This window comes from Serinus canaria, chromosome 1 (genome assembly GCF_022539315.1).
Source record: "Serinus canaria isolate serCan28SL12 chromosome 1, serCan2020, whole genome shotgun sequence".
NCBI lineage: Eukaryota > Metazoa > Chordata > Aves > Passeriformes > Fringillidae > Serinus > Serinus canaria.
The window spans coordinates 26,710,986-26,732,680 of NC_066313.1; the positions used below are offsets into that span (position 1 = coordinate 26,710,986).

Here is a 21,695-nt window from a genome sequence, read left to right on the forward strand (position 1 = left end):
AAACAGCCCAAGGCAGGCAGCAGTGAAAGCAGCTACAGAAGCAGAGACTGTTAAGGTGGGGTCGCAGAGGGTTAAAGATCATCTAACCCAACACCCATACCAGGGGCAGGGACAGCACTCCTGAGACCAGGTTCTTCAAGGCCAGGGATGGGCATCTAGTGCCCTGCTCAGAGGTGTAGGATACCCCAAAAGCCGCTCTGATACAGTAAAAAGACATGACTACTTCTTCTTTCACTGCTGAGACCACATACTTACCCCCAGTACACTCATGATACTAGAGACAACAAAATAAAATACAAGGAAACTTTATTTTTCAGTTTTATCAACGTTTTGCTCTGTTTTTTGTTGGTTTTTCATTGTTGTTTGCTTTTGTCTTCAAGCTGCTTATTAGTTGACAAGTCCGGTCAGTTTTTGTATTAAAAAGGATTTTGATGGAGGTAGCTTTGTCTCTGTCCTGGCTTTTGCTTGGTCTTGCCTGCACACTTGTCTCAGTAAACAAACTCAAAATAAAATTAAGAACGAAAACTGGAATTCCAGGCGGAGGCAACGAGCAATACAGCCAGGTTCTCCATGTAACAGACATGGCGCTGGGGCCTCCAGTCACTATGTACAGAGTCCATCATACATCCATCCCCCTCTCTCCTAAACACACTCCTTGCTCCAACGGGCTGGCTGCAGAGGAAGGAGTTTCTTCTCCTTCCAGAGACCTGAGCAGCAGCTTCCATGGAGGGAAACAGCACCCAGTCAGGAATGTCAGGCAGAGGGGTAGAGTGTGAAGGGGTGGGCTAGGGGAGTCACTTCAGCTTGGCCGAAAGGTCAACAGCACTGGGCCAGGAACTCACTGCTGCTGGGCCACCTGCAGGGCAAGAGAGGAGGAGCTGAGACTCCCGGGCTGGCCACAGGAGCCCAGGCTGGCCCTCGGAGGGCCCCTCCCCCCAGAGCTCCCTTACTGACCAGAGCGGGTACGTACTTGTTGGGGAGGGGGTGGCGGCGGGGGCTCACTGCTGCGGTTGGCCAGGCGGCTGAGGATGTTGCGCTCCGACATCTGAAGGCGCACTGCCACAGGTGGGATGCGGGCAATCGTGGCCGGCAGACGGGTCACATCTGCCTTCATGTCACTCAAAAGCTCCTCCAGCTGCTTCAGAACTACAAGAGAAAGGGACATCTGTTCGGACGGGAAAGGGACACCCCAGAGGGGACAGCACTGCTGAACACCTATCCCACCCGTTTAATACACCGCTTTACCTTTGTGCAGCACGGCATTGGCTGGTTTATTCCCAGCCATTGATTCCTTGGATAGGTGCTGGTGGCTCTCAGCCAGGCATTCCACCTCTGCAAAACGTGTGTTCAGAGCCATGGATGGGTGAGATGGGTCTTCGGACATGTTCAGATAGGCAGCCCGCCGCAACTGCTCCTCGATCACCAGCGCTTGCTCCAGGAGCTGCAAGGTGGGGCAGCAATGAGTCTTTCAGCAGCTGCCTGAGAGGGAGCCTTGTCTATACCCCCAGTCTCTCCAGATCCAATTCCCCACCATCTCATAAGGTGAGATTGTGTAGCTGGATCTCCTTTCACTAGCTGGTTTTACTGAGTAGCCCAAAACAAGGGCTTCATGAAGCAAAGTCAGATACACAAGAAAACCAGGGTACATTTGGTTTAATAGACTACTACAACTCCTCTACTATCTTCATTCCTCCTCTGATTCTTTTTACATTTTATTAGGCAAATGGGATGGAGATTACTCTTTGAACCCAAGGGAAAAGTATTCCATCCTATTTATGGAAAGAGTCTAAAATCTTGTAAGCACTTGGAGAAATCATTTGCAATCCTGTCAGTGCAGAACTTATCATTCAGCCTACAGTTAATCAATGTTTTGCCCCAAGACTGAGACCTACATGGCTTTTACCTGATTGTGTATCACTCCCACAACTAAGCTATGTTTACTCCTAAAGAGGATGAAGTAGAGACTGAAGGCAGCCCTTTGAGCAACCAGAGTTCTGTTCAGGTACATGGAGTGGCTTGTAGCAGCCACTTGGACCTTAAGCCTCTTGCTTACCAGTTGTTTAATAAACATTTGGATAGAGAGCACTGAACCAAGCTCCCAATACCACCTCCAGAAAAAGGGAGCTCCTATCATGGAGCAACTGCATGATCCTGAGGTATACTGCTTTTTTATTACCCCCCAAAACAAAAAGCATTGCATACATCTTTCACTTTCTTGGTGGAAACTCAGAACTGCAAGAACCTGTTCTTAGAGACCCAGGCAGCTATCACACTAAAGAGAATCCTTACCTTAAATCTCCTTGCCAAAAACTTATTCTTTATTTCCAGGAAGTTACCCCTGTTCATCTCACCCTTGAAGGGTTCATTGAGGATGGCGTAACGTGGATCATTCTGAATATCCTGCCAACGGGCATAGCCATGACTGAGATGGGATGAGCTCAGGCAAACAAAGGCAGTGAAAACAAGGGAATACACAGCCCAGGCAGTACTGTTCTCCAGAGGGAGAGGGGAAAGGGGGTACAGAGAGGGGACAAACAGGAGCCAAGGAAGGGGAATGAGAACTATGTCCTGTCAAGTCTTAGCTATGCTGCAGGAAGCTCCCCCTCCCACCGTCACTTTCACTCTTGTGAAGATAAAGCACTCTCTCACTTAACCTATGCCAGTCAGATCCAGAACAGTCACTTTCACCGTGACAAGTTATGTACAAGGTGGCAGAATGTGTCTGTCATGGCAAGGATACTTGATAATCCCAGCTAGGAGCCAGTAGTCGTGACGCCGATGCCAGATCTCATAGGTCTTCTTGGTGACAGTGGCAGCCCGCTCTTCATTCTGCCAGAGGGAGTGTAGTTCTGTAAAGGCAAGAGACACCAGAACAGGGGGAAGTTATTTCACAAACATAAGCAGGAGCTTACAAACAAGTTCAAGTAGATAAAGATCACATACCAGTGAAACCACCATCTGCTATGTTGAACATGAAGCGCTGCTTTACTGCCTTCTTGTGCCTTTCATCTACTGACTCTTTCAGCATCTCTCCGTTCTGGAGCATCACCACATCTCTCTTATCATCGTCCTTTTTCTCATCTGTACACACAGGAAATTTTTAAAACAAACATGGCAGATACTGCAACAAGTTAGACCCACAATGAATCCTTGCAGAAGAAGGGTTAAGGAAGAGAAAGGAGTCATCATGCCTCACCTTTCTCATCCAGAGTGATTATAGGAGGGTCAGGGGGATTCTCAGTAGCTGCTCTGTCTTCCACTTTCTCCACATCAGCTGCAGGAAAGAAGGGGAACATGAGATGCATAGGAACATAGCAAATTCACAGTTTTGTTCTTCGACCAGTGAAACCCAATACTATACTGCAACTTCCCATTGATTCTCTACATTCAAGCCTATTTCTTTAGGATTTAGTCTTTGTACCTTTGCTTTCTACTTCCATTGGTTCATCTGGTCTTTCCTTCACTTCTGTTTCCTCTACTTTTTTTTCATCTGCTTCTGTGGAGTTCACTGGGGATTTTGCTTCCTGGGGTGGTGTCTCCACAGGCTGAGCACACTGCTGAGGACAGTGATCAGTGAGACACAAAGTATAGAAGTGCATGACAAAACACAGTCACAGCCGCTTGAAAAGCAAAGACACACAAAACTGTGAGGCCAGTTCTGAGGACCAGAGAGTTATCTTCAAGTATCACTCTAAAAACTCATCTCTGCCTCAGCAAAAATGAAGGGGAGGCAGAAGTAGAGATTCAAAATTACAAAACAAAAAAGCCAAAACTCACCTCCATAGGGGCCTCTGTTTCAGTAGCAGAGGCACTGAGCTCCTTCTCTGGTTCAGAAGGCTCTCCTTGCTCCTTAGCACTAGCTCCTTCTTCTACTTTTACTCCATCTTCTGTGTATTCCCCATGCCAGAGCAGCACAGGAGACAAAAGAGAAGCAAGTCAGTAAGGTCTTCCCTGCTACCAAGACCACTTCTTTGTTCCCAGAGATCAGGCCCATCAAAATGGAACTAACATGCCCCCCCCTTCTCCTGCCCACTACAAATACTGGGCTCACCCCAGGAAAGCCAGTGTCCTCTCTTGCCTTTAAGGGCTCGCACATGTCTTTGGCAGCCCTCCTAACATGAGAGTAAGTTGATCTGCGTCCACCCCCAGACCCCAGCACCACAGTTCTGGTGAGGGGAACAGCCAGGCTAAGGTCAGGACGCAGGGCTGCACAAGAGGGGAGCCCTCACCAGGTGGAGGAACAGGGGCCGGTGTATTCGGCTGCGTATCCCCTGGTGTCGAAGGAGTTGGAGTTTTGGGAGAGGGTGAGCTGGGCTGTGAAAGTTTCTTGTTCTCCTCAATCTCTGCCAGTTCTGGCATACTCCAGCGGCCATTCACATGCTCAAATTCCTGCACCTGCACAGGAGGGAGAGAAAAACTTATCACTGGAGGAGTCATACAAAACTCATCCTTACACCTGTAGAGGCAGACCACTGAGCACACAACAAAAGTAGGTGTGAAAGAAGAGGTAACTCTCCAACTCAAGACCCTGGTGACTACAGCTGTATGTATGGCCAGCAAAGGCCACATTGCTCTGCCAGGCACCTACCTTTTTGCGTATAAGTGACATGACCCCAATGCGAGTGAGGACGTGCTGTCGAGAAAGACCTTCACGTGGGACCCCATCTGCAAAGGTCTCTGCACCATCAGCTCCAGGTTCACATAAATGGCGCATGAACAGTGAGACATAGGCCCTGCAGCGATTGAGAGACAAACAATTAGCCCATAAATTGCATTATCTGGAGACACACATTGTCAGACCCCTTCCAGCACATAAGGGAAATTATCCTGAGACCATTAACTCATAATAAGAAGTTCTGGGGCTCCAGGCTCCTTCAAGGGAGAATTTCCTAACAGAATCACTACGTACATAGAGGACACACAGCTTACTCAAGAATCTTGAGCCAGAAACAATCATAAACACAAGAAAGACTCTGGGAGACTATTCCCTACATGCTAGTAGGGCCATGCTACTCCTATAAAAGCATTTACTTTTGGTGACTGAAGAGTCAGATCCAAGTAAGAGAGTCAGCAACAATCCCAGCTTATACTTCATTCTCCCACAAAGAATCAACCAATACGTTAAGGAAATGTAGTCTCCAAGAAAAGGCCCAATTCTCACTCTTCCCAGACAGGTCTAGCTGCTGTCAGTCTTTCATTCCTGCCTACTGCAAACTCACTTGAACTCTTTCTCTGACTTGCCACGGAGGTCCCGAACAAGCCACTGAGTGGTGAAGGCATCCTGAGGTGGCATTCCATAGCGCATGATAGCATTGAGGAAGGCTTTCCGTTGGCGAGCGTTGAAACCCAGCACCTAGAATGAAGGAGCAGACAGATGGATATGGCAAGAGGAAGACAGGAACAGCAGCATGCAAATGCCTTCCCTGGTACAACTCACCTCGATGTTCCCTCCCACACGGGCCAGCAATGGAGGCAGAGGCTTATCCTTATCGTTTCTCAGGCCCTTGCGGCTAGGCCGACGAGCTGCTGAAGAGAGAAATGCAGCTAAGCAAAGAGACAATGCACAGCACATTGCTGTGTGAATACTGCCCCAGCAGGAGAGCACCACAAAACATATAAATTGCCCAAATCAAGTCCCAACTGTTTCCACATTCAAAGCAGCCCAGGAACTCTGGCTCCAGTAGAACTTACCTTCAGATCTCTCATCAAAGTCCTCATCTCCTTCTTCAGAAGCAACTGAATAGTCTGACTGATTATCTGACTGGTCATCCTGCCAGTCTGAAAGAAAAACAGCACGTGAGCCTGAGACGCTACTCCGTTACTTCCCAGCAATATATGCTTACACCCGTTTTTCCCTCAGGGTCCTGTGGATTTGTACCTCTATCCTCCTGCGAGCCATCATTGTAGTTAACTTGCTTGCGAATACGTTTGCCCTTGCCCAGGTTCCTGGCCAGATCCTCCTGTTGTTGCTCATAATGGTGACGGAGCAGTTTCTCCCAGTAATCAGGATCTACCGATTCCTCCTGCTTGATAATTTCCCGTTCAACCTCTTCTTCCTCCTGCCAGAGGTAACACACTTAGGGCCCTATGATCCAAGTCCCAGCCTGTCATAGCAGATATATGCCTGCCTGCTTAGCCTTAAAAGCTTCAGAGCACAATTAACTTAATTGATCCTCCATCACTCAAGAGAATGTATTAGCTGACATCCACCTCATACTCACCCCCATCTCCTCCTCACGAACCACATACTGGGCCACCTTGAAGGAGCTGAGATATTCATTCATGCCCTGAAGTTCTGTATCTTCTGTTTCATCCTGGTTCCGATCCAACAGACGCTCAATTGCTTTGTCATCATAGTGGATGACACTACTGTCCTCACCTTCTTTGTTATCCCCTGAAGGAAGAGTACAGGCACCATTGCTGTATGGATCTCAATGGACTATGAAAGGGAATGCCACCCTAGACCCTCTCTGTGGAGCTATAATCAGCACTGTGTCTACAAGTCCCTCACTAAACAAGGAGCCAGATCTCCCCACCCCCTTCACTTTTACTCCCAGGCACTCACCGCCCTCAGTAGCTTCATCCTTGAAGAGCTCTTCAGTGCCAAATTTGAGAATGTCATCAAGCTCCTGCTTGGACATGGAGCCTGTCTTGGAGCCCAAACCTGGTCTCACTACCAGGTGAGTTAGCATCATTTTCTTCTTGGCCACCTGAGTGATACGCTCCTCCACTGAGGCCCTTGTCACAAAGCGGTATATCATCACCTTCTTGTTCTGTCCAATTCTGTGTGCACGGCTGAAGGCCTAGAAAAGAGATATGCTCAGAAAAATCTAGAGCTGCACAAGCAGCAGGTCTCATATACCCCACATACCTCCTCAAGCTTCCCATCTGCCTTCACATTTACTCTTAGCATTAGTGAAGGCTGTGCCCTAGAAGATTCCTCCACTATTTCATTTCTCATCTCTACCCATCCCCATTGCTCTAATTTCACATATTTCTAGAGGGGAAATCTCAGACTCCTTCAGTCTTTCTGATGATTTACTGTCTCCTCTTCCTCAGGATTACTCCATAATGAGTGATCCCATTCAGACTCACCTGGATATCATTGTGGGGGTTCCAGTCTGAATCGTAGATAATCACAGTATCTGCTGTAGCCAAGTTAATACCAAGACCCCCAGCTCGAGTTGAAAGCAGAAAGCAGAACTGCTGAGCTCCAGGAGCTTAAATTAAAAATAAAAAAAGAGAATAAAAGTAATCAAGAGAGTGTGCAGTACTCAAAGAAGAATTTGTAATTGACCCACATCACCTGACAGGGAATTGCTACTAATTTAAGATTCCAGGAAAGCAACAGGAGACTTGGGCACAACAAACCCATGCGTATTAAGCACATACAAGGCAAGCTTTTCATTCTACAGAAAAAGTAGGTGACTATATACCATTGAAGCGATCAATAGCCTCCTGACGCATGTTCCCTGTGATTCCTCCATCAATCCGCTCATATTTGTATCCTTCGTGTTCCAAAAAATCTTCTAGAAGGTCCAACATTTTAGTCATCTGCATATAAGAAAAACACCACCACAGAAGAGTGAGGGACACGTGGATACCAGATCAACAGACTTCTTTCTCAAAAGAAGTATTCTGGGCCTAAAGGTTTTTCTCCATATACCTGAGAGAATATGAGCACTCTGTGACCTCCTTCCTTCAGGTTCTTTAACATCTTCTGGAGCAGCAACAGCTTTCCAGAGGCTCGAATAAGTGCACTACCATCATACATGCCATTTGGCATTTTTGGAGCTTCCTAAAAAGAAAAAGACAAAGAGGGAATAAGGTGCAAAGGACAAAAACAGCTTGAAGGGATGTAACTTGGCCGTAGGCCCCAGCTGACTCCACTGACCTTGGAAAAACCTGTACATACCATCAGCGCTACCCTGTTCTCTTGCAATTTGACTCCTACATACTGTCCTCTTTTCTTACTTAGTCCCTACTCTTACAGTCTTCATCACCTCACATGAGTCAAAAGATAGGTAGGAGCTATCACATAAATGTGCTAGAAAAGAAATGGCCTTTCAGCATATTGGGTCTAAATAAAGACAGGATGAAAAAAACCACATAGAAGCAAAAGGAGAAAAATGGGAACCCCTCCATGCCTCACGTAGGGAGCTAACTGGCTTCCTGGTAACAGCCAGCAGGGAATTAGCTTATACAGAATTAGTGACTGGACATACCATAGCAGCCACAGGAAAGAGGTAGGGGTGGTTACAGCACTTCTTCAGATCCATAACAACATTGAGCAATGAGACTTGGTTACCACCACCCCGTGCATTCAGTGCCTCAAAGTTTCTTGTCAAAATGTATTTATAATATTTCCTGAAAACAAAAAAGAAAATAAAACAACTTAGCCAGCTGTCATGAGAACAACTAACCTACTTTTCTCTTGCTAAACTCTGCACAGCTTCTGGCATTACTACCTAAGCTCTGCCAGTGGCACTCACTATCTCTTTATCACTTACACCAGAGCACAGGATTAGTCCTTCCTCTGCTCTAGTGGCAGCCCACTATTCAGAAAACCCTGCAGAGTAAGGATAAGGCTGCTTCAGCATTCTCTCTGAAACTCCAGAGCAGAGAAACAGTAGCTCAACAGCAGGTGCTCTGTTCATCCCCACACTCACTTCTGCATGGGACTCAGTTCCACTCTGACAATGAGTTCAGTCTTAGATGGCATATTCTTGAAAACATCAGCCTTGAGACGCCTCAGCATATGTGGGCCCAGCATGTCGTGCAGCTTCTTGATCTGATCTTCCTTGGCAATATCCGCAAACTCTTCTAGGAAGCCCTCCAAGTTACTGCAGGGAAACAGACACTCAGCAAATGGCACAAAGGAAAAAGAGCAAAAGAGCAAGTGAGGGGAAAGGAGTGACAAAAAAGGCAGGCTAACTGGCACTGCAAGACATACTGGAATCTCTCGGGCGTCAGGAAGTTCAGCAGGTGGAACAGTTCCTCCAGGTTGTTCTGCAGGGGAGTTCCCGTAAGCAGCAGCTTGTGCTGGAGGGAGTAACCATTCAGCACACGGAAAAACTGGAAAGGAGAGAGCAGGGAAAAAAGTGGGAAAATAAACCAAAACACACACTCAAATACATCAAAGGCTTATTAAGTCATAGGCTTACAAAAAAAAAAAAATCTAGAAAGTTGACAACAATCTAGGGTTCCATTTAGATCACATCAACTGTTTGGACAAGAGTTCCAAGTAGTTCACATTCCAGCCAGTGTTACTTGACTGATCTTATTTGGATCATTGTTCTGCATAGCTAAACCATGACTGCAGCAAATCCTCTGAGCCATCAGGTGTGAGTTGGTTTCTTTTGCTCTTACAAGTTACAATCTCCTTCATCCACAAATCTTTTCTTGACTGTTGTACTGTGTATTTTTTCTTGCTAAATTAGTGTTCCACGTTCCTACAACTACTCTGCCTTGAGAATTCTAGAAATAACTAAGTCACTCTTCCTATTCATATCGCTCCTGGCAGTGTTCCAGAGCCCTGAACAAGCAGAGGAGAAAAAGAGCTAAGGGCTTGCCAATGTGTCTTGAAGGTAATTTGCACTGGTTTTCACAAAAATGAAGTAATTCCAGACAGATGTAGCGAGCAGTTAAAAGTACTGCACTGAAAAGCACAAGTGTACCATGTTCACCAGCACAAACTGACAGTAAAGCAGTAATTTATTTATCAGTTTGGCCGTTTCTTTGCTTACCTTACACTTAGCATGATACAAGGTCAAACTTAATGAAAGCAGCTGTACTAGGTGGCAAAAAACAAATCACTTGTGTTTTGGTTATAGCACTAGAAGAGTACTTTTAGTGGCCTCCACAGGGATTTATCTTCCTATGTAGTTATAGTTAAAATATTTTTATTTTGGAATCAAATGTGGAAGTTACTAATTATATCTGCAAAACTTGAGGAGATGACCCAAATTTGTCAAGAAGCACCTGACATAATCTACCTTGCAGCCAAACACCCATAAGCTCTTCTTATAGGATAGGAAGCTGTTGTAGAAATAGATTTAATGGTTCAGCATAGTGTCACAGTGTGACCTTGAGCCATTACAACCTCTTTCAATTAATGAATATTAATAGTAAGCATTCATTCCTACTTCCAATGGTTTCAATGCTAAGCACAGAATGGCATCCAGTCTGAGTGCCTACAATAAAACAAGATCTAGAAACTGAACTGCATGCACAGCTGTGATATCTCAGGAAGATACCTCATGCCAAGATCCAGAACACTAAAGCCATTTAAACAAAACAAACAAAAAAAGAAATCAAGCAGCAATTTTCTCTTACAGTCTCCAAGAAGCTCTAAAACCAGCTTTCCAATAATAATTGGTTTTGGCATACTGAGCACTGGAATCCAGCTGAAGACAGGCAAATCAATACCAGAATTAAGGCACAAGGCCTGCCTAGGGAGGGCCTGGATTAACAAAGTACAGTCAAGTCTACTCAATTCAAACAAGTTTAGTTAAGGTGCAGGCTCATATTAAAGCAGCTATATGGCTTTCAGCACCTACCTTGGCATTTTTGAACACCTCTGCCCACCTTCAGTTTCTGTAACACCTAATTAGTTCTGCTACAAAGCCAGATAAACACAGAGAGCAAGTCTACTCTGGATGCAAGGTAATTCTGTTCATGGAGCATGTTTTATGCTCAGCATGGTAAACCTTTACAGAATAGAGGTGGTGCAGGTATGTGACGCTTTCAGAGAAATCATTTTGTATTTGAAAGCAACAACTACATCCAGGTTTTCCTGTTTTTCAGTCTAGACCAACTGCCCATTCACCTGGAAAGAAAGCTGTTTTAACTAGTGATCTGTGTAAGTAAAGTTGTTGCCAATGATGACTGATCTCCAAATGCAGGCTGTTGATTTTTCTTTTTATTAACACATCAAATTTACTACTTAACAAATGACTAAGAGCTGTCTCTCTCCCCTGCAACATATGCCATGCCCATGAACCACCTATGCTTCTATGTACCTTAGACTGGTTGTTCTTCAGTCTGTGAGCTTCATCCACAATGAGACAGGCCCAGTCAATAGAGCCCAGTATGGCCATATCAATTGTAATCAATTCATAGGAAGTGAGAAGCACATGAAACTTGACAGCAGCCTCCTTCTGCAAAGGAAAAGGATGAACATGTAATGGGATAGAGAATGCAGTTTTCCTCCATGAAGTCACCCTGATGAGCCGTGGTCAACAGCACATAAAAAACTTTCATACCCGCAGTCTACTGTCACAAGACTCAAAATGCTGCCCAAACCATTTTAGCCTTTTAATTCCCTATTGCTCTCACATCTAAGTCTCCTCAACCCCCTCAGTACCTGCTATTTTTGGGCAGATGTCAAATACTCTAACAAAGATGTTTAACAAGTAAGTGAGTAGAGGCATGTTAGAGAATTGAGATTTGGAGAAGAGTGTGTCATCAGAAAGCTAAGACTTCAAAAGATAAATAGTGTACCATGGAACTTGAAATTACTATTAGTACTTAAGGCTGTTCCATTTCAAAGGAAGGAAATTAGTCTATCTGCCTCTGCCACTGAAAATGCTTTAGCTGCCATCTTGGTTTTACTAGGAAGACTTCAGTTCTACAAGAAGTAGCCACCTAGGTCAGAGTCTTCCTGTCTGGGCACAAAATGCAATTTCTCACATGTCTGAGTATGGCCTTGTCAGCCAATTCCTCAGGATGAAAAGGTTCATACTTTTTTTTGTAAATTTTTATACACAGCAGCAACTCTGACATCAACTTAGACCTGCAGAACTAAAGATGCACAACTTCACAGGTTTAAGTAAGGAAGACAGAGGGACTTGCCTAGGGTCAGCATTACCTTAGTCAACTATCTTTCTCCAGTACTAAATCAGTTCAGACTAGCAGGAGTATTTTAACAGTCTATAGGAAGAGTCTGAATGTCCACTTGTCATCAATTTGCAGTTATTTCCATTTGGAAACTACAAGCATAATCAGTTCTCAGGGACAGAAGAGTATCTGAATCTCAGCTGCTCAAAGTTAGTTAATTGCATCTTAATTCAGGCTTGTGTTAAAGCAGAGTTCTGTACCTTCATTCTGGATGCTTTTTTGCCTCCACGTATGGCATTATCCTCAAAAGTGAACTCATTCTCACGGATGATGGCCCGGCTGTCTTTGTCCCCAACGTAGGTCACTACATACATATCTGGGGCCCACATCTCAAATTCCCGTTCCCAGTTGATGATTGTGGACAGCGGTGCACTCACCAAGAAGGGACCCTTTGAGTGGCCCTACAAACAGAGTCAGTAAGAGCATTAGATGACTGCAATCACTAATACAGGCAGACTCTCCCTGGGCAGTGACCTCCCAGCTCTCACCTCTTTGTATAAGGAATACAGGAACACTGCTGTCTGCACAGTCTTTCCCAGACCCATCTCATCAGCCAAGATTGTATCTGTGCCCTGGGCCCAAGAGAAGCGCAGCCAATTCAGCCCTTCCAGTTGGTAGGGATGCAAGGTCCCCCCTGTTACATCGAGGTACTCTGGTTGCCGGTCGTATTTCACTGTCGGCTGTAGTGGAAAGAAGGAAGAGTTGGAATCCTTTCACTTACCTAGATAAGTAACAAAAGTCCTTTCTTAGCCATCGTTATATTCACTAGTACAAATGAGGCCTCACAGATGACAAACAGACTACCATCAAAGCCAATTTCCAAATGGCCAAAGGCATCCAACAAGAAGCCTTTTTTTTTTTGTAAAACCCTTTCACCAAGAGCTAGGGAGTCTGACCCAATGGACACGGTGGACCTTTGTCTGAAGGCTCTCTAATGTCACTTATTTTTTGGGCTATGAGGGAGCTCCAAACCATATGCTGTTCATTCTTCATTTTCCTATTTATCTGCAGGCACCCCAAAATAAGCAGCTCTATCAGATGGCTCCAAAGCAAAAAGCAGTAACTCACATCTACTGTGGGAGTCTCTGGGGGTCTCTCCAGTTTCCGCATCTTCACTTTCTTTAACTTCTTACCAGGCCTGCCCTCCTCACCTCGCATCAGCTCCCTGTGTGGACACAGTCCCAAGTACATGTGAGTTTAATGGCTTTTTATTAACAAACGGAGTGAAAATTATTGCAGAGACCAGGAGGACAATCACCCAACTCAAAACAGCTCAAGAGAACAGGGCTGGAACCCTCATGAACTAGTAGGAGAGGAGGTCCCTGCCCAAAAGCATAAGGAGTCCCCAACAAGATGCCTCTTGCCCATTTCCATCTATTAATCCAGCCAGTGCTAGAGGCTGACATACTGAAGTACTTTCTCTTGAGGGAAGGGAAAGGAAAACAACCTCTAGATACTTCTCCTACCTGTGATTCCAGTAGGCTTGCTTGTAGAGGTCATAATCTTGAATATCCACATCTTCACTTTCCCAGGATGCCTGGTCATAGGGTAGGTCTCTCCATTTAATTAAATAGTGGACATTCCCCTTCTTATCCACACTGCAGAAGAAACCAGTAAGTCTCAAGCACAGTGAGATGGCAGTATTCCCCCAATCCATTCAAATGGAGGGGAAGAACTCTTAGTGAAGCAGCAGAAACAGAACAACGTCTGTCATACCAACAAAGAACTCCCACTGTTTCTCCCAGTCATACTGCAGTTTAGCTCATCCCCTCTCCCTTAGCCCTGCTTACGGTCTTTGTAGAAAATCCTCTTTGTTACACCCCCTACCTATGATTAAGGATCCTGTGGATCATCATCCACTCTGGCTTGATCCCGTATCGATAGAAACGCTCTTCCATCTCAGCGTATTTGGGGTCCTTGTTTTTTCTCTTTCGGCTTTTCTCTTCTTCCCCTCCAAAGTCTCCTGAGGGTGGCTCATCCATATCATTTTTGCGTTGGTAGTTACGAAACATGACCTGGCAGTGCAACTCCAGCTGCAGTCAGGACACAAGCAGTCAGTAGGTGTTTCAGCCTCAACTGTCCGCCCTTATGTTAGGTTCCCCCACTCACCTGCAACTCTGACACCCAGGAGCAGTGCCAGTAAGACATGCCCTGCCATTTGACAAAGAACTGCCTTTCAGGCCGACCCTCCAGAGGCTTTGGCGGTGGAGCATTAGGGTCTGCATCAGGTGGACGTGGTGGTGCAGGGCCCACTGGGGGCTGACCCCATTTCCAGATCAAGATCTTCTGCACCTTTCCTTTCAAAGCTGGGCACTGGGAAGTTAAACAGAGCTTGATGCATCACAGTGTATGTACTCTAATATGTAAGCACTAAAGAGCAGAAACAGAGTCACTTATGGTTTCGCTACACAGAATTTGCTAGGCTTGACAAGCCCAGCAGTCTGTCCAACTACAACTTCATTGAAAATCCATGCAAAAAAAACTTCTGCTGTAGAACTAAGGGCCCAACATAAGGGTTCTTTTGTTCATCATCTTATGAACACAATTAGCATCATTTATACTACCTATTTCAAGAAATTTCTGGGAAAGCATAGTATTTCTCCTAACAATCTACTGAGAAAGGTCTCAGCACTACAAAGCTTACAACAGTGCAAAACCAGTTTGTCTCAGCATCAATTTAAATGACTTCAAGCACTGAATTTGCTTGCACTTGATCTCCTGCCTCTATAGACATATGGGAGCCCAAAAGAGTGATCCATGCCATGCTGGACCAAAAACTGCCCAACTACCCTGCATGTGGACAAATCTCTTGAGACAAAGGCTGTAGCCTGGTTTGCCCACTGTCTGGAGAAAGCAATCAAGGCACAACACAGCTACAAAAAGTCAGGCCTTTAAGCTTTATGACAAAAGCATGTGAGGACACAGTCTTCAAAGGATCATGTATTTCCACAGAAATATGAGGATCCAAAGGGATTAGATCAATCACCTTTTGTAGCAATTGGACAATGGTACTAGCAGAAACTCACAGTGCAGCGAGGACACAGCCATTCTCCATTGGGAATCTCAGGCAGTGGGGGATTCAGACAGTGGATGTGATAGGACGAAGGACAGGCGTCACAGCACAGCAGCTCTCCTCCATCCTTGCAGACTCTACAGAACTCCATATGGTGGTCATCCTCTTCCTCAGCATCCCCCACTACATCCTCCAGGATTTCCTCACCTTCAGAGTTATCCTCCTTTGCTTCCCACTGAATGCCTTCTTTTTCCTATGGGAGAGGGAAATCAGAAAAACAAAGTGATTATTTCATTACCACAGAAACAGCCCCAAGCCACTTAACATCCCCCTCATACATTATCTCTTGCACCGTTAGGGGAATCCAACACTCACACAGTGTGGGCAGCTCCATTTGCCCTCTGGAGCTTTCTCCATGTCTGGGTCCAGGCAAACCATGTGGTAGGCACGAGGGCAGGTATCACACAATATAATTTCTCCTCCCTGCTGGCACACCTCACAGTAGTCCTGGTGATCAGTCTCATAGCCATCCACAGCCACTGTGGAGTCCTCCTCACCTGCAGAGGGTGATGAGGAGTTACTGCAGTACAAGCCACAGGTAAAGGTTTCCTACAGCCAGGGAGGGCATTCTCCCAAAAGTCAACACAGCCATCTAGAGATCCAGAATACAAAACTCTTACTCTATATAAGTAAACAAGGTGAGAAGGAAGACCTGGAAACAGGAGCAAAGCAAGTCCCTTTGTGCCCCCTTCCACCCATGAAATAAAAGCTACAGTTAAGGCCAGGAAAACTCAGTACTGCATCTGTACTCCTAACAAAGAACTTCTGAAAACCTTTTCCTTATTCAAAATAATATCAGGTTCTTCCTTCACAATCAATTCTCCCTCAAGTATGCTATTAAACATCAAAACATCCACACAGACTTCCCTCTGATCTTTCTACACACTTAACTGTGCTTGGCTCTAACTGGCAGCAAGCATCTTTACCTTTCTTTTTCTTCTTCCCAGCCTTGAGTTTTTTGCGACTGCGGCTACTACGGCTTGTAGATCCGTCTGACACAGAGTAGCTGTTGATGCTGGCATCATCAAAGTCTGACTCCACGTCCAGATCATCATCCTCACTCTGAGGCAGGTAAGAGAAAAGCTTTGCTACTCAGACACACATGCTGGGGAGCAGCAATCAGACACACCCCCAGGATCACTATCACACCATGACCTCATCCTCACAAGGTCAAGAAAGGAGCATCACTTACTGATGATCTTTTACGCTTGGAACCAAATCCTCCCAGTTTGATTTTCAGTGGTGCCACCTTCTTTGTTTTAGGTTTCTTGATATCAGGAATACGAGGACTGGCCTTTGGCTTCCGCCGGGCATTGGGTCCTGGGAACACAGGAGGCAGAGTCAGAAGGGCTATGGCCTTGACACCAGTCACACTTTATCCTCCTGCTAGACTCTTCACCTCACCTTTGCCCTCCTTTGTCTTGGCTTTCCTGAGTGGCACATCTACAGGGGGCTGTGGCAGGACAGCATCCACGTTTGTCACCATACTCTCGACTACTGCAACAGCTGCAGCTGCAGCAGCTGCCACAGATGCACCTGAACTTCCCTTGAAGGGGTTGTTGGTGCTGAACTCCCTCCATTTGGCTCCCAGTACCATCATCATCTTCGACACTGCTATTTTAGGGTTCTTGGCTGCGATAAGTGGCCTGCGTACAGTTAAGGAATGAAGGAAAGGTTACTGAACCATCCTGAAATCTAGATTATTCCTCCCCACTGCCACCCCCATCAGCACCTTTATCTCAGCTACATTCCTTTCTAATCTTTGATCTCAACAGCCAATGAATCTCCCCCCCCTCATCCTTCACTGTGTGAAAGATGAAAATGTTTGGGTGCAAAAAAAATGGAATTTAGCATAGTAGGGAAGAAAGGCGACTTGCACCATCTTGATGACTGAAAGCAAAAAAGCGAGCAATCAATTATTTTACTATTGCTTCAGTTTTTACTCTAGGTACTACACTGGTGTGCACTGAGGTTCCAAAATCAAGGAATCTAGTTTTTGTTCCATCTCTTTTTTTGTTCCCAAGTAAATTCAAGTGTAGGCTTGCAGCTCACCTGACAAACTGGCTGAAAGCTTTATAGTTGGTGAGTGTGCGGTAATCCTCCTCTGTGAAGATGTGATCAATATCCTCCATGCCCCAGTCTTCCAGGAGCTGAGCAGATGACTTTGGCTCCTAAGAAAAGAGAATCATGGCAACTCTGAGCAGAGCTTCCACACATCTTCCACATTCCACAGATAACCCAGGGAATTGTTTTCCCCTGCATCCATTTATCTCTACCATAGGACACAGCTGCAATAGCAGATCACTGGAAATGGGAAAAGTATTTGCATTCAATATAAACTGCATGTGTGCTTAAAGTAATAAAGAGGGAAGAATGCAAGGTGGGAAAAAGGCGAAGCCAAGAGGGTCTAGTAGAAGAAGAGACTACACAGTCCCAACTCCCTGTGCAATCACTAAGGGAGAGCACAGTGATCTCCCAAATCAGATACTACCTGGGAATGAGAAGCAAGCAGGCAGCTCGTTACCTTTGAGTCATCATCTTCTTCCTCCTCTTCCTCCTCCTCCTTGCGCTTGGCTTTGTTTTTCTTTTCCTTCTTGGGTCCTAATTTCTTCTTTTTCTTCTTCCCAGGAGTATAATCACTGCCCTCACTGTCAGAGCGCAGGACCTCTTCTTCTTCCTCCACAAACTCATTCCCCTCACCAGAGCTGTCCCCCAGCTGGGGAGGGAGGGAGAGATCAAGCATGAGAAAATACCCTGGGGATAAACACTTAACACCGTTCTCTCCCCAAGCTTCACAGGATTCATTCAAAAGATTGCTGCTATCAGCCAACAACAATAAGCACCCTCACCCTATACATCCATATTTTATAGTGTGACCTCAGGCATCCTTTTTCTTACCTCCTTCTTCTGACGCTTGCTGAGCTTGGGAACTTTAGGTTCCTTCAGTTTCTTGGGCTTCTTCTTCTTCTTGATTTTGGGAGTGTCAGCCTCTGACAGAAGCTCTTCTTCTGGCTCTTCTTCAGGTTCTGTATGTGAAGAGGCAACATGGCTCATTCAACCCCCTCCTGCCCAGTACAGCATAGCCGCCCTTCACAGAGATCAACTTGTCTGCTTCTTGCTACGTACTTACAAGCAGAGGTGGTTACAACTCTTACTATTCACAACAGATACTCAAAAACTGTATCCTAAGGTACCACCAACATGGTTTATCCCCCTCCCAACCCCAACCCTTTCCACAATCTTGCTTCTCCAAGCAGAACCGCACTCAGAACTCGGGGACAAGAAGTTTGCCATAACCCAACAAGAAGAGGAAAGAGCATAAAACAGATGGCCACATCTAAAAGGAGCAAAACAGTGAATTCATTTGAGAACCTGAGTAGGATACTGTATCAGTCCATGGATCTAGCCTCTTCAGCAGTACAGAACATCCTACAGCTGCATGCAAAATACAGGCCAGTAAGCCACTACTTTTCCTTCTCCATAGGAAAGTTGTTACTCAGCAACTCTATTCTGATCCAGATTAGACAGAACCTACCCCCAGCCCCAGCAGCTAGCAAGCTGCCTGCCTGGCCAGAACACACGCCAGTTCCCCAGCACCAGTGGACGCTTCCATCTGTGTGCCCTTGTTCCTGGCTGCCCTTGGCCCGAGGGGGCAGAGGCAGCCAGACAGCCCTTCCTTCTCTTTGTGGCAGGCTGCGGGAGCAGCGCGGCCACCCGCCCTCCCCTGCCGCCCCGCCCACTGCACACAGCCAGAGTCACTCCTTCTCCCTCCAAGGGAAAATGGCCTCCTGACCACCCGAGCTGGGCAGGATGGAGGAAGCCACAACTCAGAGGAGCTACTGCAGCCAGGGTTGAAACAGCACAGATAGAGGTCTCAGAACCTGGAGTCCCACGCCTGGCCCCTGCCATATTCCCAGCCAATAGATGTCTCTTTGCTCCCATGGTGCTGCAACACCAGGTCCTTCAAGGATCATGCATCTTCTCCCCCAAGTTCTGATTTAGAGCCTCTAACGACCTACCCTTTCCAAAGTATCACCTAAACATCTCCATTTTGCTGTGATTTTACCAGGCTTTTTGCAAATAGATTCTCATTACTGATAGTCCTATACTGCCCAAGATTTCAGGTGCCAGAAAACTCCAGAGACAAGGCTTAAGAAAAAAATGCCAAACAAACAAAAATCCAAAACTCCACAACACCATCTTCCTTCCTCCAGTTACATTTCTCACATATGACACAACACTCCAGCATGAGTTAGTAGGAAATCCCACACTTGTCCTGCAATTGACTATATACATCACTCCTTTTTCACAAGGAAGTGAAGAATCCAGATGCATGTCCACAGAGCAGGTCATCAACAGCAGCAGCAGCAACAACAAAAAAAAATCAAACCAGAAGAAATCTCTGGGCTCTAAATCAAGCCTCATGTTGATGATGAGGATGCAAATACAAGGGAAAAAGCAAGATACAAGGACTAAAAAAAAGCAAAGGTGAGCAAGCAGCACAGAGTAAGAATCCTCAATAATTGGGTGTGGTGATGAAGGAAAGTGGGTCACGCAACAGCCCAGGGCAGTTTTCTCTGGACGTCAGCCGGTCTTAGCTCCCAGATGAAAGCAAGCCAGGCAACCTGCCCTTTCACATACTACCTCCTCTTCCCCCTCCCCATTCATGAAAATGGAAATTCACAAGCATTTCGGTACCCTGTCAGAATTGGATGCTCTGCCTCCAACCCCTACACCTCCTCCAAGCACAGGCCCTGACAACCTGCATTGGCTTGTAACAAAGTCAGCTCCACCTGACACAAAGCCTCGAGCCTCTCACTTCAAAGTAACCCTGGGACTCAGATATCAAAAACATACGTGTGACTTGCAGCAAAATAAAAAAAAAAACAAAAAAAAAAACCCAAACCAAACCCAAAAACATTGCCCAACACATCACGCACTTCACATATTCAGCTTGAGACCAACATTGTCCCCACTCCACATGCATGCCCTGCAGGCTCCCCATACCTGGATGCTGAGGGATAGCGTTGTTCAACAAGATCTCCATCTCATCATCATCACTGCCCCCTGAGCATGGTGATGGAGATCCAATGCCCGAAGCCATGTCCTCCACACTGGGGGAGGCCGGGGCTTACACAGGCTGTCTGTCGTCTTCTTGCCAGTCTGGCCAGTACTTCACTGAAAAGAAAAAGAGAAAGTTACAGCAAACCTGAACTCCGTTCTCCCAAGCAATAGTGCTACTAAGAGGATCTATGAGAAAGCTTAGACAGCAACTTTACTGGCTTTGGAGCCTGTGGATAATAGAACCACTGGCAGCAAGTATCAGTTTAGAGTTGTGATAAAGCAGGCTTTGGAGACACTAGATATTAAACTGAGTCAGCAACTTATCGTTGGCGAGGAAGCCAAAACAGCTGTCCTAAAGGAAAACTCTCCCGTCCTCTGCAGCCGGGCGCCCTCGGTTATTTCTGCCTTGGGCCGGGAGAAGGCAGCGGGGCAAGCAAGGCAGCCGGGCTTCCAAGGGAGCCCCGGGGCCAGCGGGGCGGCTGTCAGCGCGGTGCCCTGGCTAGCAGCCCCAACCCGCCCCGGGCTGGCACTGCAGCGCTGGCCCAGCCCCTGCCGGGCCGCCGGCCGCACACAAAAGGCCGGGCGGGCTCGGCAGCCCCGCTCCGCCGCCCCCGCCCGGAGCGGGGCTGCGCGGCGCAGGGCGGGGGCGGGGGGCACCGTCTCCCGGGCGGGGGCGCGGGGCGGGGCCGGGGAAGTCCGGCGGGCGTGCGGCGAGGGGCCGCCGTTCCCCGGGGGCCGGCGCAGGCCTGGGCTGCGGGCACCGGCGAGGCGGTTGCGGGGCGGGGGAGGAGGGGCCGGACTCGTCCTGCGGCCGCCCGGGCACGGGGACGGCGCGTCCCCGAAGGAGCTGCGGCCGGAGCCGACGGGGCGTCCGGCGGCGAGACGCGTCTGCTGGCCCGGACGCCCCAGGAGGCGGCAGATGATGGCCTTGCCCGCCCTCGTTCCCTCCCGGCTCCTCACCCGGCTCCGGACCCCGGCTCCTCTCTCGCCGCTGCCGCCGCTGAAGGGAAAATGGCTCCGACGGCGGCACCGCCTCTTAAAGGGGAAAAAAACCCGGCTAGGCCCCGCCCTCTCCCGCCTACATCCCATAATATGCCCCAGGACCCAGGCAACAGGCCCCGCCCCCGTCTCCCCGGCAAACACACACCCCCTTCCCCCCCACCCCCGACATCCCATAATACTCACCCTCCCCTCAGAACTTCCCACTCACTGCCCGGCCCGGCATCCCATAATAATAACCACCCCTCCCGCCGGTAACATCCCATAATACTGCACCCCCCCCCGCACCTTCACCTCGAGAAACATCCCATAATACTCCCCCACGCTCGCACCCCTTCTCTCCGGCATCCCATAATACTGACCCCCACCAAGAAACATCCCATAATACTGCCCCCCCGCCCCGCGCGGGACCCCGCGCGCCGGGGCAGGGCGGCCCCCCCCCCCCCCCGCGCCTCCCGGGGCTGCCATCCCATAATAGGCACGTCCCCCTCCCGCGGGGAGAGCGCGCTGGGGGGGAAGGGCGCACTGTGAGGACCCCCCCCAACATCCCATAATAGTCACAGCCCGAGCGCGCACATCCCATAATAGTCACACCTCCCACCTCCCCCCCCCCCCCCCCCCCCCCCCCCCGCCTCGCGCCCAGGCAGGCATCCCATAATAG

At 47.6% G+C, this 21,695-nt stretch overlaps 1 protein-coding gene and 1 non-coding gene across 11 annotated transcripts; both read right to left on the minus strand.

Moving 5' to 3' along the window:
- Positions 1-289: 289 nt before the first annotated feature.
- CHD4 (chromodomain helicase DNA binding protein 4) lies at positions 290-21,108 on the minus strand. Of its 10 annotated transcripts, none has more exons than XM_050971397.1 (40): positions 20,996-21,108; positions 19,979-20,149; positions 17,870-17,997; positions 17,496-17,687; positions 17,024-17,142; positions 16,376-16,617; positions 16,164-16,291; positions 15,898-16,033; positions 15,287-15,468; positions 14,925-15,164; positions 14,008-14,211; positions 13,726-13,931; positions 13,365-13,496; positions 12,967-13,063; positions 12,387-12,578; positions 12,099-12,299; positions 11,022-11,159; positions 8,954-9,075; positions 8,670-8,843; positions 8,226-8,367; positions 7,667-7,798; positions 7,437-7,554; positions 7,096-7,220; positions 6,566-6,803; positions 6,222-6,394; positions 5,879-6,056; positions 5,692-5,802; positions 5,438-5,526; positions 5,220-5,353; positions 4,589-4,733; positions 4,230-4,395; positions 3,778-3,887; positions 3,422-3,557; positions 3,197-3,274; positions 2,944-3,081; positions 2,741-2,849; positions 2,290-2,422; positions 1,246-1,441; positions 955-1,146; positions 290-856 (listed from the first exon to the last, which is right to left on the minus strand). In XM_050971397.1, the coding sequence occupies exons 2-40, from the start codon at positions 20,073-20,075 to the stop codon at positions 795-797; spliced, it is 5,835 nt and encodes a 1,944-aa protein (XP_050827354.1). In that variant the 5' UTR covers positions 20,076-20,149; positions 20,996-21,108; the 3' UTR covers positions 290-794. The 10 variants fall into 10 exon arrangements, with proteins under 10 accessions (XP_050827354.1, XP_050827347.1, XP_050827337.1 ...); XM_050971390.1 differs by having other exon boundaries at positions 5,438-5,523; positions 5,879-6,059; positions 20,996-21,089; XM_050971380.1 differs by having other exon boundaries at positions 5,879-6,059; positions 20,996-21,088.
- On the minus strand, positions 4,064-4,202 carry LOC115484896 (small Cajal body-specific RNA 11). The gene has a single exon (XR_003945630.1). It is a non-coding gene; the product is annotated as a small Cajal body-specific RNA 11 (non-coding RNA).
- Positions 21,109-21,695: the final 587 nt, after the last annotated feature.